General features: G+C 49.9%; 1 protein-coding gene and 1 long non-coding RNA gene across 2 annotated transcripts in view; one reads left to right on the forward strand and one right to left on the reverse strand.

The window, feature by feature from the left end:
* Slc2a1 (solute carrier family 2 member 1) overlaps positions 1-7555 on the reverse strand; it is a 29173-nt gene extending 21618 nt beyond the window's left edge. Inside the window, exon 1 of the mRNA XM_048351078.1 lies at positions 7314-7555. Within this exon, the coding sequence (XP_048207035.1) occupies positions 7314-7331 (18 nt within the window). The 5' untranslated portion in view covers positions 7332-7555. The remainder of the gene's footprint in view (positions 1-7313) is intronic.
* Positions 599-1375, forward strand: LOC125355039. Its single transcript, XR_007211584.1, has 2 exons — positions 599-712; positions 1162-1375. It is a non-coding gene; the product is annotated as an uncharacterized LOC125355039 (long non-coding RNA).
* Positions 7556-17810: the final 10255 nt, after the last annotated feature.

Genomic DNA, 17810 nt, shown 5'->3' on the forward strand with positions numbered 1-17810 from the left:
AGCAACTCTCTGGGCTTTGTCCATTCTAAACTGAGACAGGCAGCCTAGGCTCTAGCTCTGGAAGGTTTCAGATACTGCTGCATTTCACTCTAAGCCAAGGTTGGGCAAACTACCCCACAGGGTCAAATCCAGCTAGGAATGGGCTTACCATTTCTGGGTGACTGGGGTTTGTGTGTATGTGTATGTGTATGTATATGTGTGTGTGTGTGGGTGTGTGTATGTGTGTGTGTGAGAGAGAGATTTTGTGATCCACGAAAACAATTTCAATTCAAATTTACAGGGCCATTAATAGCTTTGTTGGAACACAGCCATACTCATTTATGTACCTATTATTTGTATTACATATAACAACATATAACAAACAGTTCAGCTTAGTGGTTGAGGCAGCCTGGGGCCATAAAGCCAACAATACTTATTATCCAGCCCTTTATAGAAAAATTGTCAATTTGGGAGCTTTACACTCCCAAATCCTGAACTATTGTGCATTCTGTGCAGGCTTTTCGAAGGCTTTCAGGTAAAAACTCATTGCTCTTCCTATATAACTGAAAAGGCATTCAGGATGAGGTGATATATACAGATGGGCTGTGTGCATGGACTAGGGGGGCTACTGGGAACTAGGCTCTGGACACCTGAAAAGGTGCTTATTTAGAGGTAAAATGGACCCCAGCTCAGCTCAATAAAATTATAGTGACAACACTAGACATATGCAAAGGTCGGGCTGGGGATATGGCCTAGTGGCAAGAGTGCTTGCCTCGTATACATGAGGCCCTGGGTTCAATTCCCCAGCACCACATATACAGAAAATGGCCAGAAGTGGCGCTGTGGCTCAAGTGGCAGAGTGCTAGCCTTGAGCAAAAAGAAGCCAGGGACAGTGCTCAGGCCCTGAGTCCAAGTCCCAGGACTGGCCAAAAAAAAAAAAAAAAAAAAAAAAGAATTACAATGGGCTGGGGATATAGCCTAGCGGCAAGAGTGCCTGCCTCGGATACACGAGGCCCTAGGTTCGATTCCCCAGCACCACATATACAGAAAACGGCCAGAAGCGGCGCTGTGGCTCAAGTGGCAGAGTGCTAGCCTTGAGCGGGAAGAAGCCAGGGACAGTGCTCAGGCCCTGAGTCCAAGGCCCAGGACTGGCAAAAAACAAAAACAAAAACATATGCAAAGGTCACTGGCTCCTCCCCTTTTGTGACCTTATAAAAGTACTTTCTCCTAAGAACTTTCCTGTTCTCCAAAACCGAAGCTTTCCTATGATATTACTAAGTAAAAGATTATGCCTGAATGCATGTTCCTCCAACAATCCTAGTCAATGGGACTTCGCAATAAACTAAATCAAATCCCTACCTGTGCAACTTGATACTTTAGTTGAGGGCCAGAATAGGGGGGAAAATACATGTTAATCTATCAGTGGAGAGAGGTCTGAAGAAAGTAAGTGTAGGGGTGTGGTTTACTAATCATGGTGGGACATGTCTGAGTGGTATGTAGCTGTTTGAAAGAATGCAACACATCTGTATGGACTGGAGCCCTATGGTGAGTTGTTAAAAGGAATAAGATAGATGTAAAATAGATATAAAATGTACATTTTCCTGTAAAGAAAAGCAAGTTAATGAACTTTTACAATGACACTTGCTGTGTGTGTGTGGAAACTGGCTTGTAAGGACCTGGAAGACTTGGATGCATTAACCCTGTAGAAAGTATAAACCAATTACACAAACAAAAATTTATGGGCATATTTCTATGCATGCACAAAAAGATCTCTGAAGGTGAGTTCTGATCTCTGTTAACTGGAAGGAAGCATTTACTCTCTCACTTTTATGTTTCTTTAAATGGCTCCACTTCTTGGGTTTTTTAAAAAAAAATTTTATCCATTTATTTTCCAGTCATATCTAAGAGTTTTATTGGACACAGCTCCAATGCCAGTGCTTGAAATGCCCCAGACGCTGGCACCAGAAATGTTGGAGCAAATAGTGATTCACAATGGAGTATTCCACCTAAGGTTTTATGCCGCTGGGAGGTAAAAGGCTGTTCCACAGACAGGTCAAGTCTTTCATAAATAAATGTCCACTGGAGAAAAAAAAATGACACCAATACATACCCTAACCTACACACAGCACTGGGGAGGGGCATGGATGGTGAAAGGCAGGCCCAGCTGTGCGTGGCATGGGATGGGCAGGGGAAAGGTCAACAGAACATAGGAGTACAGAGGGTTTTTGTGTATGTGTGTGTGTGTGTGTGTGCCTTATGGTTCTGAAGTGGGGAGGGGGAACAGTCTTTATAACCTATTTTGCATCTGGTAGGCTGGGAGGAGTGACTTAATGGAGAAGAGGATTGTGACCATGCCCCCAAACAGCAGCCAGGACCTCTTAAGGAGTGTCTACATGCTGATGCCACCCACAACACTGGATGGTGAAGACGGCTATTTATGGAGGTGGGAAGCCCCCATTCGGGGAGCTTGGCTCATGCTGAGGGCTGCCACCACCATGCTATAGGTGGACATTATATAACTTCATGGCCACTTCTGGCCATGTGAATAACATGGCCGCCACATGTCATTCATAGCCATGCCATAGGAAGAACCCAACCAAGCCTGTAGGGGAGTGGTGGGGTTAGCTCAGGGAAGTACAGACAGACATCTGGGGCCAGGACCCTGGAGGGTGGCTTTGGCATACCGTGAGAGCCCGTGCTGGGAGGGAGCTGAAGAAGACCCAGGCCAAGAGCAGGAGGAGGTGCTCAGAGAAGCTGGATGCTGTGGGGGTGCTGAGGAAGCTCTTTCTTTCCTCTAGCTGCCCCCATTCCCATTAAGTCCCATTCTTCCACCAGCAGAGGGCCTTACGCCCATCTCTGCACTGAAAATTACTTTGGCTCCCCAGCACATGTCCAAGACTGCTGCACGGGCCCTGTGCTCCTGGCTAGCTTTAGTGCACCTGAACCAGAGGGGAGCATTATCCCTATGAGGGCTGGGGACACCCTTCCCATAGACTGGTGGCTGGCCTAAAAGGTTGAATAAATGCAGAGCTTTTTCCTTTTCCTTAAGATTCTCATATTCCAGGCCAGGGGAGATGGCATTTGGGCAGATGTGGTATCTAGCAGAGACCTCTGTAACCAAAGCCTCTGTCATCTGGGGCTCAGCAAGAGCTCGCTCCTCTTTCAAGGTATAAAGGCGCTGGAGAGGCCACAGCAAGCAACATGGTTTAGGGAATGAACCCTTGAACATTTTCCCTATCCAAGTCTGAGACCTTGGGAGGCCCTGGCTCCCTTACCACAAAACCCCAATGTTTATGCATCCACTACTGCCAGGCCTGGTGGCTGGATGACAGAGCCTCAGGCTTCACTCCACCCCTCTCACTCTATCCCTCCCCTGGAGGGGGTAACAATTGGAGATCTGTTTTGGTAGCCAGGGCTGGGTCTGCCAGCCTGGACACAGCCTCTCTGAGTCCAGGAGTCCAACCAGGAGCCTTCCTGGCCTCTACCATTCTGGGGACGTTGGTTACCAGACTGAGTGGCTTTGTCATCTCTATGCCCAAGAGCAAGGTGAGGGCTGAGGTTGTAGGCTCATGCCTGTGAATCCCAACTGCTGCAGTTTCTCAGCTTTGTCCAGGGCCTTGTCAACTCTACCAGTCATGGAGGGGAGGGGGCGCTAGTACCCTTGGAGCTGGAGCAGAGCTCTGGACCTTGACACTCTGTGATCAGCAGGACCGGACAGAGCTGAGCTTCCCCCTGAAGCCACAAGCTGATTATCGGGGATTTAGCTCTGGGGCAAGTAGGGTGGAATCCCTGGATGGCTCAGAATAGGAAAAGGATTATCTTGAGGCTGTTTACATTGTTTATATGGCCATCCTAGCCAAGCAAAGGGTCTTACCACTTTAAATAGCCACCAGCACAAGGCCAGTCTTACCACATCCAGGTTTGGTGAGGCCTCCTTTTACACAGAAGGAAACTGAAGACACCAAAAAACCCAGGCCACAGTACTATTGGTTTCCATTAACAGAAAGGTTCTATCTAACACAACCTTCACATTCCTACTGTAGCCAGAAAAGGCTTAGGAAATCCCAGGCTTGTGAATTTCTGTTTGAGGTGGGTGGACGATGTCACAGAACTCTGGGGAATGGAGAAGCATTTCTCTTTTTCTTTAACACCATCTCAACTCAACCTCAAATCTTTTCTGGCAGATCTAAGTTGTCTCTCCCTTTCACTGGCTTCAGTTTCCCCATCAGTCAAACGGCTGGAAGGTCTACATGCAACTCTCCTTTATCCTTTTATGTCACCCTGAGAAAGGTGGTTTAGGGTGGGAGGCTCAACGTGTGACCTTGATAAGGTCATTTTTTTCATTGAACCTTGAAGCTGAGAAGCACAGGAAGATGATGAATGTGACAGTTTTTCACTTTTCCTCTTTATTTTTGTAGTGCCAGGGATGGAACCCAGGGCCTCACATGCTAGGTAAGTGTCCTACCATGGGCTACACCCCTCATTCTGTGAAAGACCTTTTCAAACTTCCTAAGAGTGGACTCGCTAGGCAGGTAGCTGGGAACAAAGAAGCCTAAAGCCAGGTAGGCAGCCATACCAGCTGATCTCATTTTGAGTCTGACTCTCACTGCATACCAGCTTCCTGACAAACCCCTACTGGGAAGAAATGACCTGCAGGAGCTTTCATGATTTACTTGATTATACTTCTCACAGCATGGACCTTCTCTCCTCCCCTCTGTCCCCCCCCCCCCAAAAAAAAAAAAGAAACCACCTCACACTTCCAGAGTGCCAGACTTCTGAAAAGAGGTTGAGGTTCACGTGAGCACAATATATCCTGAGAGCTCAAGAAGCAAGGAACATCTTGCGGGGCAAGACACCCATACTTTACCCCCTGAATTCTTTACATTCTAACGATATGAACAATCTTGGTCTGCAAATGAGGCAACTAAGCTAAATTGGGGTTGAAAACCTCATTGCAGATTACCAACACCTATGCTCTCTGTACCAGGGGCTGAGAAACCTTGAAGATTTCCAATTTCTCCTTCGCCTGGACGACAGACACTAATCATTAGAGTAGAGGGTATCCAGGACTAGGTGGATTTGGCCCAAATGCAGAGGTGAGACATCCTGAGGGAGGCCTCATCTTACCCGCTGCCCAGGAGAAATGGTGGGCAAAAAAGCCTTGGCTGGCCAGGAAATCCCACCTGTTCCCCCTCTACTTCCTACTCCATTTAGCTCACTACTGCTGGGGGTACACTGGGAAGGCTGTAGAGTGGGTTTCCTGTTCAAAGGAGATGAAAGGAAACATGGCAGAATCAACAAACCAAATGAGACAGGCTCTCCAGCAACTTCCAAAGCAGGGGCTTCATTCCAGGTTTAGGGGTAAAAATATTACTGTAACTTCTGCCTTTTTCTATGCATGAATTTCTAAGTACAGTTTAGCTGTGGGAAGGAAGCACTCCAGCACAATTTACTGATGGAGGAGTAGTGCAGGGTTTGGAAAAACCATTGTGTGAAAATCACCCACCTACTACTATAGCACTCATGCTAGACAGCACAGGTGCCCTTGAAGTTAGGCAAACTTTCTCCCCTCAGCCCAAAATCCAAGACATGGCAGTGAAAAGGGATAGTGGATGTAAGAATGAAAGCCCTTTCTCCTTGGCCTGGGTTCAAATCCAGCTCAGCTCCTTCATACTCTAAGGAAAAGTTACTTCCCTTCTCTGGGCTCCGTTTAGGGCGAGCAAGCACGTTAGGGCTATGTGGTCAGTGATAAACTGAGAGACATTTTAGCCACAGGTTGAGTAAACTGTAAGTGGCAGGTGATTTTCTCCTCTCTTCTATCTGCAGTCAAAGTATTCATTAATTGACTCAATGTAACTACCCAGGTCTGGTGTCAAATGCACCATTCTTTCCCCTTGAAGAAAAAAATGAAAACAAGTTCAGTGGACAAATTGTGGCCGGCTAGGGCTTAGAGACAACACAACTAAGCATTTATTTGGGCTTCTGGAGTCTCACCCTTGCCACTACGCTGATGGCTTCTCTTGTATTTTCACTTAGCTACACCCCACTACTTTGGCTTAGCCATGAAGGCACTGGTGGAGTTTCCTCCAGATGTGGCTCAGGCCCCAGAACCAAGAGGCAAAAAAGAACCCAAGTCCTCAGAGTTCAACAGGTATGGAGAGGCCTTTTCCCACTGACAACCTGGAGTCACCAACAGCTCATAGGTAAGGGCAATTCGGACGTCAGTCCTGTGCCCCCTACCATCCCAGGTAGGAAGAAAAGGGGTGTATGAGCCAGTTCTTAACTTCTTAGAATATTTTAAAATTAAGAAATACCTTGGAAAATATTCTAGGCAAGGACCCACAAGGGTGAAAACAATGCCTGGCACAGCAGAGGAGGCTCAAAAATACTTGCTGCAAAGGAACCGCTCTGGGGCAGAGCCACGAAGATCCCTTGCGGGATCAGCCCGTTCACAGACGGAAAGAGGGAAAGAGGGAAAGAGAGAGACAGACAGGGAGGAGAGACGGGGGGAGGGGGGGAGAGGGAGAGATAGGATCTGGGCCCCATCGAAAGAGGACTTAGTTCCTGGCTCCTGGCCCGCTGATGCGCTCCGGGAGCTCAACTCCAGCCCAGGGCCCCGCTCCAGTCCCAGACTCGCGACCGCAGCTCCCTAGGGTGCCCTGTCCACCCTCCCGAGCCGGACCACGAGCCTCCTCACAGCCCGTCTCCCCCAGCCAAAGCTCGAAGAGTCAGGGCGCTCGTGCCCGGCACGCTCGCCCCCCTCGCCCGGCTGGCAGGAAGTTCCCTCGGCCCGGGCATCTCGGGCGGCCGGCAGCGCGGGGCCGGGGTAGCGCCCGGGGCAGGCCGCGCGCACACGGCGGGGTCCCGGCGCGGGGAGCGGACGCCTGGGTCCCGCGGGACGCGCGGGCGGGTCCCGCCTCCTCCGCGCCGGGGCCGGGGCCGGGCCGGGGGCTCGGCTCGCTCAGCCAATGGGCGCCGCGCTCGGGCCCCCTCCCCCCCCCGCACCGGGAGGAGCCGGCGCTGGGCCGCGGCCGCCGAGGTCGTGCGCGACGTGCCGCGCCGGGGCCCTGCGTCCCCCGGCCCCTGCCGAGCCGCGTGGACGGCGCGGCGCCTCCGGAAGGAAGCCGGGGACTCGGTGCTGGCGCCAAACACGCACGCGGCGCCCTCCCGCTCCCCAGATCCCGAGCCCGTCGCCGCCGCGCTCCCGGAGCGGCTCCGAGCCGGGCTCGGGGAGGCGCGCCGCCGGCCCCGGGCGGACGGCGCGCGGCGCGGGCGCGGAGGTCCGCCCGGGTCCCCGCTTTGTTCCGGCGGGAGGCCCGCGGCGCGCCACTCACCTTGCTGCTGGGCTCCATGGCCGCGCGGCGCCGGTGGCTCTGGCAGCGCCGAGTGCGCGGGCGGCGACGGGCGGTGCGCTCCGGCTCCGGTTCCGCTCGGGTCTCGAGACTCTCCGACTCCGACTCCCGTCGCTGGGCCTCTCGCTCCCTGGTGGGCTCGCTCCGGGACCCGCAGACCCAGACCTACCCCACACGGGCGCTACCTCTCGCTAATCGCACGGAGCTCGCCCAGCGAGCGTTTATAGGACCCCAGCTATTGGTTGGCCTGTGGGCAGAGCCTTGGGGCGGGGCCTGGGGCCCAACACGTCCGGGGCGTGGCTTCGGGGGAAGGGGGGCCGAGGGGTGGGGATGAGGGGGCGAAGGGGGGAGGATTTCTGACTGCCTCTTTGCACTGGCTGGCTGTCTACTTCCAGTGCTTCGGGACCGGTGGGGGCGCTCGCTGTGTGACCCTAGGCAAGTGTGCGCACCTCTCTGAGCCTCCGTGGCCTCTGGCAAAACGCAGGAGCTGGTGCTTGGCCGGAAAGCAAACTGGCAGCCTCGCAGGATAGCGCTCAAGAGCTAAAGACTCTAGATTCCTCACTGTGCCACCGAATAACTTCTGTTAAGCTGGAGATCGTCGTGCCACACGACCTTCTAGGGTGGTTAGGGAGATTAAGTGAGTTAACATTTACCAAGTATTTACACCTGTCTCTTACGTGGAACGTGGAAAGCCCTATTACGTATTTTAGAGAGACTATGGGAGGGCCTGCTCCGGGATGGAGTGCTCCCTTCCCTCTTCCTTACTACCCTCCACATTCCTGTTCCCCAGTGAAGCGCCTCCCGGCTTTTGCACTCGGTGGGCTCTCTGCCAAAAACACCCTGTCTACCTGTCTCCCGCTGTAAAGTTACCTCTTCCTTGAGGTCTTCCTGTACTTCTGACCGTCAAGGTAATCAACTCAAGGTGACACCCAAATGTGAGGACATGAGAGGTTGAATGGTTAAGGATGTAGAGGACCTTGGTGTGAAACCGCTTTATCTGTACACCAGCCCTAGCCACACCTATGATCCATGCTTTCTTCTGAATGACATGAAATTTACAACACAATCCAAGCGCTAGGAAGAATTACAACTTCCAGGTGAGTTCATGAAGTGTTTAGTGTGCGCTGACACAAGGTAAGTCCACAGTTCCGAGGGATGGTGTTGTGGTCATATGATTTAACCTAATTTCCTTTTCTAGAGCCTGGAGGGGAGAGACCACAGTCTCAACAGCTGGGCAAAATCCTAGGCTAGGCCGAGGGTCGGTCCCTTTCCTGTGGCAAGGGATCATGGTGGGATGGGTTTCAATCCGAAACTCTGGTTTGTCTTGGAAGAAAGCAGGCCCTTTCTGAGCACAGCCCTGCCCAGGGCCCTGGTGTCTGCCCTCTCTCAAGGCCTAAGCCTGGGAGGTTGGGACCGCTTACCAGGGTCTCTCCTCACCAGGGTGTCACCAGGGTGTCAGAGGACATCACATCTTCCTGACTTCCTCATCCTTTCCCTCCTCCGCTGTCTATCTCCTCTGGTCTTTCATTCTTGAATCCTAGACCGTGTCATTCTCCTGCTCAGTTGTATATCTGATGTTGTGGAGGGACCGAGGCCCAAGCCTAGCCATCAAGGTCCTTCCTTGGGGCCCAGCTCACCTAACTCCTCACGGCAGGCCTCAGGCCCCCACAGATGGCTAGGTTGGTCTACCTTGCCATGCCAAAATCAACCCAGGAGTAGGTGCTTCTCCGGAAGTGCCACTGACTCCATCAAGTGGGTCTTTCGCACCCTTATCTCTTGATGATCCTGAGTTTACTACTGTCCCCTGACTGTGTCCCCAGAATGAGAGCACCATCGGCAGTTGGGACAAAGGCAAATAAGTAGAGCAAGGGAAGAGGGACCAGAGGAGTGAGTGAGTGGCTACCCAGCTTCACTCCAGGGCCTCTTCCACTGCCGTCTGTCCAGATGGCACAGACAGTTTAGACTTCCTTCCCTCTTTCAGGTTTTGCTACCTCCCTGCTCAGTCTCTCCCTGGCCTCCCCAAGCCCTCGCAAACACAGGTAGTAGCCTGTGGCTTCTCAGGCAAAGGTATGCCCCACTCAACCCGTGGGTCACACTCTCCAAGGCCAGCTTTGTGTTGGTCTTTCTCAGACACGAAAGTATAAAAATCTATGGTTAGTCTAAAGGAGCCCCCAAACTGGAGCAGCACCAAGAGAGAAGATGAGCATGCCCCTCTACCCAGGTGGAGTGCTCAGGATAAGTCTTTCTAGAGGAGCAGAACATGTACTGAAGGGGAAGGAGAGGGAGGGGAGAGCCCTTCGGGAAGTGGGTGAAAATGGTTTAGAAGGCTGAATAGGAGCTCACTAAGTAGTTGAAAGGGAAGGTTATTTTTTGTCCATGAGAAGAGGAGGTACAAAGGTAGCAGACAGTCAGAGAGTCATTCTAGATTGTATCATGAGATCAAGGATGGGACTCCAGATTTAGACTTGAGAAATCTCTGTTCTGAAATCCATAGAAAGACCGCTTTATTTGCAGATTTATTTACTGCTTTTTTGTGTGTATGTGTCGATACTGGGGCTTGAACTCAGGACTAAGGCATGTTCCTAAGCTTCTTCACTCAAGGCTGGCACTCTACCACTTGAGCCACACCTTCACTTCTGGCTTCTCAGTGGTTTATTGGAGGTAAGAGTCTCACCAGGTTTCCTGCCTGGGCTGGTTTTAAACCTCGATTGATTGTCAGAGCATTGCAGCATTACAGGTGTGAGCCACTTGCACTTGGCTGGCATATTCACAGACTTATGGTACATAGCTTTCACCAAGCATGGTCAAATAAATTCAAAGGAAATTTCAAAACACAAAACATTTACCGTCCCATGTGCATCCAACAGCTTAGTGTGGGGAACCTCTAGTCAGTTCCATGTTCTTTTTTTTTTTTTTGGCCAGTCCTGGGCCTTGGACTCAGGGCCTGAGCACTGTCCCTGGCTTCTTCCCGCTCAAGGCTAGCACTCTGCCACTTGAGCCACAGTGCCCCTTCTGGCCGTTTTCTGTATATGTGGTGCTGGGGAATCGAACCAAGAGCTTCATGTGTAGGAGGCAAGCACTCTTGCCACTAGGCCATATTCCCAGCCCAGTTCCATGTTCTTGACAGTTGTGTTTTTCTGTCTATTAAAGGCTGAATGTCTCTGGTAGACATTGAACAGTGTTATCAAAAGTGAACCAAGAATCTGTAACCCTGCGTTGAACATTATGTATCTTGAGTACTCATGGGTTTTGTTTTTTTTCTCAACAGCCATCTCCTTTAGGACCTCCTACCACAAGGTCTACTATACTTGCTAGACCTCCCTGAATACAACCCTGCTCTCCTCTGAGCCTCAAGACTCACATCTATAAAATGGACATTAGAGTCCCCTCTTAGGTCAGCCTGAGGGAGGGGGAGAAGTAGGTTTATCCAAATAAATCTACTAATTCTTGATATCAGCAGTTCAGGCAAATCCCCATCTCGTGGTCCGGGTAGCACTGGAGGACAAAGCAGAGTTAGCCGGGAAAGCAGCTTTACCTTTGCCCCACCTTATCCTACCTGCCCAAACACAGACCCCCCCCCCCCCCCACACACACATTGCCTGCTTGGAATTCCACTTTCTGGCGGCTTCTCTCTGTGTCCTCTCTCTGTTTTATGATCCCTGGAGGCCATCGCTTAGAGGCCAAGTCATCAGAAGCTTTTGACACTGGATCAGAGGTTAGATTCTCCAGTGGACTGGTATATTATTTTGCTAACTGAGTCCTTGGAAACAGAATTTAACTGGGGAGGGGGTGGTTAAGGTGAAGAGTAGGGAGCAGCTAAGCCTGGGGATGGTGGGGTGGCAGAAAAAAGAGAAGCATCCATGCTGGCCTGAGGTAAAAGAGGGACTGTGGGCAGACGTCTAGAAAGGAAACAAAAATTAGCAGCCTAAGCCAAAGGGCCCATTAAGTGGCTCCAGGTGGTATGGACGAGGAAGAGGGAGAAGAGGCTGAAGAGGTAGGATGGCAAAGGCTCCCAAAGGCCCAGGTGCAAGGGGCTGGGAATATGGCCTAGTGGCAAGAGTGCTTGCCTCGTATACAAGAAGCCCTGGGTTCGATTCCCCAGCACCACATATATAGAAAATGGCCAGAAGTGGCACTGTGGCTCAAGTGGCAGTGTGCTAGCCTTGAGCAAAAAGAAGCCAGGGACAGTGCTCAGGCCCTGAGTCCAAGGCTCAGAACTGGCCTAAATAAATAAATAAATAAAAAGGCCCAGGTGCAGGAGTCCGAACATGATTCCATAGGTTATAGGGAGCCCTGGAGAGTTGCTGAGCAGGAACAGGAGCAGAAGAAATTTCAGCCTGTCCAAAGCCTCCCCTACCTGAGACTCTAAAGGGCGTGTGAAGACATCGGTCTCCCAGCTGCCTCCTGCGTCCCCTCTCCAGGGCCCACACTGGCAGCTTTGTTTCTGGAGGCCGACTTCAGCCATGGAAGGAACTCGGAATTTCTGAGTTGCTGCCAAGCTACTCCAGCCCCAGACAGTCAGGAGAAGAAAAAAAAAAATCTCCTGGGGACTGGCTGGGAGGTGCCAGGTGCACTGATGCCTATGCGGGTGCCTGCTTGGTGCGTGTCTACACACACGAAAGCGGCCCTGGGCCTGAGGGATGGGGCGGGGCGATGCCGGGCGGGTCCTTCGCAGCCCTGGAGTCAGGAGTGAGTAAGTGGAGCCTGGAAAAGGCCCTTTTGCCTTTAAAGGCAAGTGTCCCTGGCGGGCCCAGAGTAAAGGCTTCGCTGAGTAAGCTGCAGCTGATTTGGGGCGGAGTTGGGGGGGGGCGGGGGAGGGAGGGGAGCTGACTGACAGAGGCCGGGATGGGAGAGCCCCTAATCCGCAGGATGTTTTGCAACTCAAATCCTCCAGGGTTGCGGGTACACCTGGTGCTGAACTCTGGGAGGGCCTGCTGAACCAGGCAGGACAGCTTTGTATGCTTGATATTTTCATTCTGATTTGCACGCTTACTTGGTGCCTTTCCTTGGCCCTCTGCGAGTGCTCTCAGCGATGCCACACCCCCTGCTTGCTAGGTGCTGGCTGGAGAGACTGCAGGATCCTGTCTCTCCTTCCCTGTCCCCTGAGCACCAGGCTCGTTGGTCCAGCAGTCTGCCTGTTCCACAGATGCCTCCCCCGGCTATGCTTCAATCTAAGCTCATCATCGTCTTCCCTCCCTCACCCTTCCTGGTCTCCACCCTACAGGTGCCTCCTCTAAACTGCCCTAGCCAGAGAACTGGCATCTTTTCTGACTCTGCCCCACCCCCCATCTCCAAATAACCAGCCAATCCTTTAGATTCTGCCCTGCCAAAGCTATTGGAGCCTGGCGCCAGTGGCTCACATCTGTAATCCTGTCTCCTCAGGAGGCTGGTATTTGAGGACCATGGTTCAGAGCTAAAGCCTGGGTGGGAAAGCCTGTGAGACTATTTATGTTCAAGTAAGCACTAAAATCCTAAGAGGAGAGCTATGGCTCAAGTGGTAAAATGCCAGTCTTGAGTGAAAAAAGCTAAGAGACAGCACCCAGGCTCTGGGTTCAAGCCCCAGGACCACCCCCAAAACACACACAGAAGTGCTGTTGGGCTCCTCACCCTTCTCTCCTTCCCCACAGTCGCTCTTTACTGTGTAGGCTCCAGCTGCTGCCCTGCTACCACTGGGATCCTCCCACCCGCTGCCACCTTGCTCTGTCCAAATGGGCACCTGAGCACCTCTCTCATTCCTCTTTAAAAAAAATTGTTCTAAAGGTGATATACACAGGGGTTGCATAAGTCAGGTAAAAAGTACATTTCTTTTGGACAATGTTACCGCTTTCTTCACTGTCTTCCTTTCTCCCTCGTTTAAACCTCTTTCCATGACATGCATGCAACAACATGACCTAATGTCATGGACATCATGGTGAGGCCACGTACAAAGGAGTGTGGTTGCATACATCTAAAGTATTAAAACAGGCAAAGCATGTGTGGAACTAAGAGTCTGGAGAAGGGACTGGGAATGTGGTAGAGTGCTTGCCTAGCATTCATTCATGAAGCCCTGGGTTCAGTTCCTTAGTACACATAAACAGAAAAAGCCTGAGTGATGCTGTGGCTCAAGTGGTAGAGTGCTAGCCTTGAGCAAAAGCTTCCCAGGAACAGTGCCCAGGCCCTGGGTTCAAGTCCCAGGACTGGCCAAAAAAAAAAAAGTTTGGAGAAGCTTCTCCACCAAGGAAAGACCTCTGCTATGAAAGGAGTTGATTGGTAATCAGGGCAAGGCTACTGGAGACTAGATAAACAGTTCTGCTGTTTTCCTTTGCCCTAAACTTTAATGTGACTCAGCACTGCATAGTAACTAAACCTGTTTTAATTTACTGTGTATGCATGCGCACATGTGTGCCAGTCCTGGGTCTTGAACTCAGAGCCTCATGCTTTGCTTTTTTGGCTCAAGGCTGGCATTCTATCACTTGAGCCACACTTTTATTTCGGGCTTTTGGCTGGTTAATTGGAGATAAAGTCTCATGGACTTTCCTGCCTGGACCGGCTTACAACTAAGATTCTCAGATCTCAGTCTCCTAACTAGGATTATATGAATAAGTCATCAGCACTTGGCTTGCTTTTTATTTTATCTTTGGGGTGCCGATCCTGGAGCCTGAACTCAGAGCCTGAGCATCTTTGCTCAAGGCTAGCACTCTGTCACTTGAGCCACAGCTCCACTTCTGGCTTGTTGGTGGGTAATTGAAGATAAGAGTCTCACAGGCTTTCCTGCCTGGACTGGCTTCAAACTGTGATCCTCAGATCTTAGCCTCCTGAGGAGCTAGGATTACAGGCGTGAGCCATCAGTACTCAGCCCCTGTTTTCACTTAAATATTTGATACTTCCTCATTATAGATGTCTTTGTATTAATTTTTCAAAAATATTGCATTAGATTATTATTTATCTGGACAACTAGGTTTTAGGATACTCCCCTAGCTCCTTAAATTTTACTGGAAGGGAGTATCTTATTTTCACAACCTGTTCCTGGCCCTGATGATAAACTTCTTCATCAGGGTGCTAGAGGCTGTGCAGTTGTGACAACACTAGGCTGTGCACTCTTGTAATTTTTTGCAGTTTTTCCATATGCATATTATTAATTTGTTTATTTATTCTTTAAAATCTTTCTGACATTCTGTCCTCCAGTATTGCAATCACTAAAATCAGTAATTGGCACATGCTGAGTTTGGGTACATATTTGTTGAATGAACGAATGATTGAATTCAGTTAATTTAGTGCCCTCAAGAACCTTATGCGATGGGGCTGGGGATATAGCCTAGTGGCAAGAGTGCCTGCCTCGGATACACGAGGCCCTAGGTTCGATTCCCCAGCACCACATATACAGAAAACGGCCAGAAGCGGCGCTGTGGCTCAAGTGGCAGAGTGCTAGCCTTGAGCGGGAAGAAGCCAGGGACAGTGCTCAGGCCCTGAGTCCAAGGCCCAGGACTGGCCAAAAAAAAAAAAAAAAAAAAAAAAAGAACCTTATGCGATAAGTGTTTTTATTTCCATTTTTCTAAAGGAGAAGAGGAAGGAATTTGCAACCCCCCATGTCCCAGTACAAAGGAATTTTGATATCTCAATTTAAAATATAAATAAATAAAAACTGACCAGCAGTGCCTATTCAGGCCCCCAACTCAGCTCTGGCCACCAAGCACTTCACTCTGGCCTGCCTCTTATCACTTAGATTATAATTATCTAGCCTTATCTTTTCCTTAGATAAAGCCTTCTCCTGCGCTGGGGTTCTTGCATTCCTGCTTTCCCTGGGTCCAGCAGGTTATCTGGACTAGGAAATAAGCTACAAATGCTTAAGAAGTTAATGAACTAAAAAATGAAAGGAGGAGGTGGTGACTGAGGCATATGGTGGGTTTAGACAGGTTTAGAGACAGATCTGCTAGCTGTGTGCATGTGAGCTAACCCGCCTCAGTTTCCGCAGTGGATTGTAAATGTGAAATAAGAATGTGACTGGTGGATGACGGTCATATGGCAAACACTTGAAACATGGTATTGGTGACTGCTTCCAGGCTATTATGTCCTCTAAGCATGATTTATTCCAGGTGGGAGACACTTGCATTTCCATGTGTTGTTTTTCTGTGAATCTCTGGAAATGAGAAGCAAGGACCTGCTGCAGTCCCTGGAACTCTTCTGCAAGGCCCCAGGAGGAAAGAAGGCAAGAACAATCCAGCAGATGTCCTACCCCACCCTGGTATCGCTACTATTTTCGTGGAGTTACTTAATCCTGTGGGCCTCGGTTTGTGCCCACAATAATCTTGAACTTACAGGGATCTGGAAAGAATTCATGCCATAGCCCTGTGTCTATGGCATGGCAGGCCCTCCATAAAGACTGGGTTTGAGTTCTAAAGGCTGAGGCAGAGGATCCTATATTCAAGGTCAGTGTGACTTACAGAGCAAGAGATGTGGTCTGGGAATGTGGCCTCGTGGTAGAGTGCTTGTCTCACATTCATGAAGCCCTGGGTTTGATTCCTCAATACCACATATATAGAAAAATTCAGAAGTGGTGCTGTGACTCAAGTGGTAGAGTGCTAGCTCTGAACAAAAAGGCTCAGAGACAGTGCCCAGACCCTGAGTTAAAGCCTCAGGACCAGCACCGAAAAGAAAAGAAAATTCAACTACTAACCATCAAGTTTTGGTAATAGGAATGACACATTATTATGTATCAGTTATAAAGCAAAATATACCTTTTGTCATATTGGCTGTTTTCCTTTATATATGTTATATGAGTGATATATATTTTATTATAGGACAAATTGATTAAATAACTTAAAATCCATAAAAAGAAAAGAAAAAAAGAAGATTGAGGATGTGGACTGAGTCTGAGGCCCTGAGAACCAGTGTGCAGACTTGAGGGATTGGAGATGCAGGATGTCCAGGGAATTATGGAAAAGCAAACACCCAGCTTGGCTGATTTGTTCTCAGAACTGTATTCCTCTAGAGAGGTGAACAGGAGTGCTCTTTCCGCTGATGTAACTTTGTACCTGTATGAAACACCTTCGTGTCTCCCTTCTACTTTGTATGGAAGGTAAGACAAGTGGAGGAAACTGAGGCACAGCTAAACCCCTTGCTTGAAATACAGAGAGAGAAGAATTTCCAAAACCTGGACCTCATCACTTTTAGAATCCACCATTCGGCAACTAACTAAGATCAGAAAGAAAGCACAGGGCTCATCCTGTAATCTGGAAGCTACCACCTTGCCAGTGTCCTTCTAGGAGGGCTTCCTGCCCAGCCCCCACCTGATGCCACCTGGTAGTCACATGTGCATTCTCTCCAGGGAGCTGGCTGCCTCTGACTCACTCATTATGCTGAAGCTGACTCATGCTTTATAAGAGGAGAAATGTTGAGAGCTGTGGATCTGTTCCTTTCCACAGGCGGCTTGAAACAAGCACAGTGCGTTAGCATCTAAGCAAGGGGAAATGCTGGGAGCTGGGGAACTCAGAGAAAGAAGGTTTGCTTCCCTCTGAGCTCTCATGCAAGTCTTCTGGGTGACTTCAAGCAAGCCATTGTTCCAGGAGCTCTTCAGCTTTGTAAGCAAGGGATTGCTACAGGTAACCTCCCAGGCTGGCCACCAACAAGGCCAGTAGTGTCCTTGTGTGAGATGGGGTGTCACATGATACATGTGCATTCAGTAAAAAAAATGGTGAGTACAGATATACATTTACTGGCAGAAAGGATCTTGTTTCTTATTTATTTTTTTTGTTTATTTGTTTTTGTTTTTGCCAGTCCTGGGGCTTGGACTCAGGGCCTGAACACTGTCCCTGGTTTCTTCTTGCTCAAGGCTAGCACTCTGCCACTTGAGCCACAGCGCCATTTCTGGCCATTTTCTGTATATGTGGTGCTGGGGAATCGAACCCAGGGCCTCGTGTATACGAGGCACGCACTCTTGCCACTAGGCCATATCCCCAGCCCGTTATTTATTTTTTTTATGTGTGTGTGTGCGTGCACACACACACATGCACATGCATACACACGCTGGCACTGGGGCTTGAACTAGGGCCTGGGTACTGTTCTTAGCTTTTTTGCTCCAGCCTAATCCTCTACCACTTAAGCCATAGCTCCACTTTTAGCTGGTTTTTGCTGGTTGATTGAAATCTTACATTTTCCTGCTTGTGCTGGCTTGGAATGGAATTCCTCAGATCTCAGCCTCCTGAGCTAGCTAGGATTATAGGCATGAGCCACCATCACCCGGCTTAGTCAGAGTATTCTTTTTTTTTTTTTTTTTTTTTTTTTTTTTGCCAGTCCTGGGCCTTGGACTCATGGCCTGAGCACTGTCCCTGACTTCTTTTTGCTCAAGGCTAGCACTCTGCCACTTGAGCCACAGCGCCACTTCTGGCTGTTTTCTATATATGTGATGCTGGGGAATCGAACCCAGGGCTTCATGTATACAAGGCAAGCACTCTTGCCACTAGGCCATATTCCCAGCACAGTTAGAGTATTCTTGAATGGAAA

This window comes from Perognathus longimembris, chromosome 7 (genome assembly GCF_023159225.1).
Source record: "Perognathus longimembris pacificus isolate PPM17 chromosome 7, ASM2315922v1, whole genome shotgun sequence".
Taxonomy (NCBI): Eukaryota; Metazoa; Chordata; class Mammalia; order Rodentia; family Heteromyidae; genus Perognathus; species Perognathus longimembris.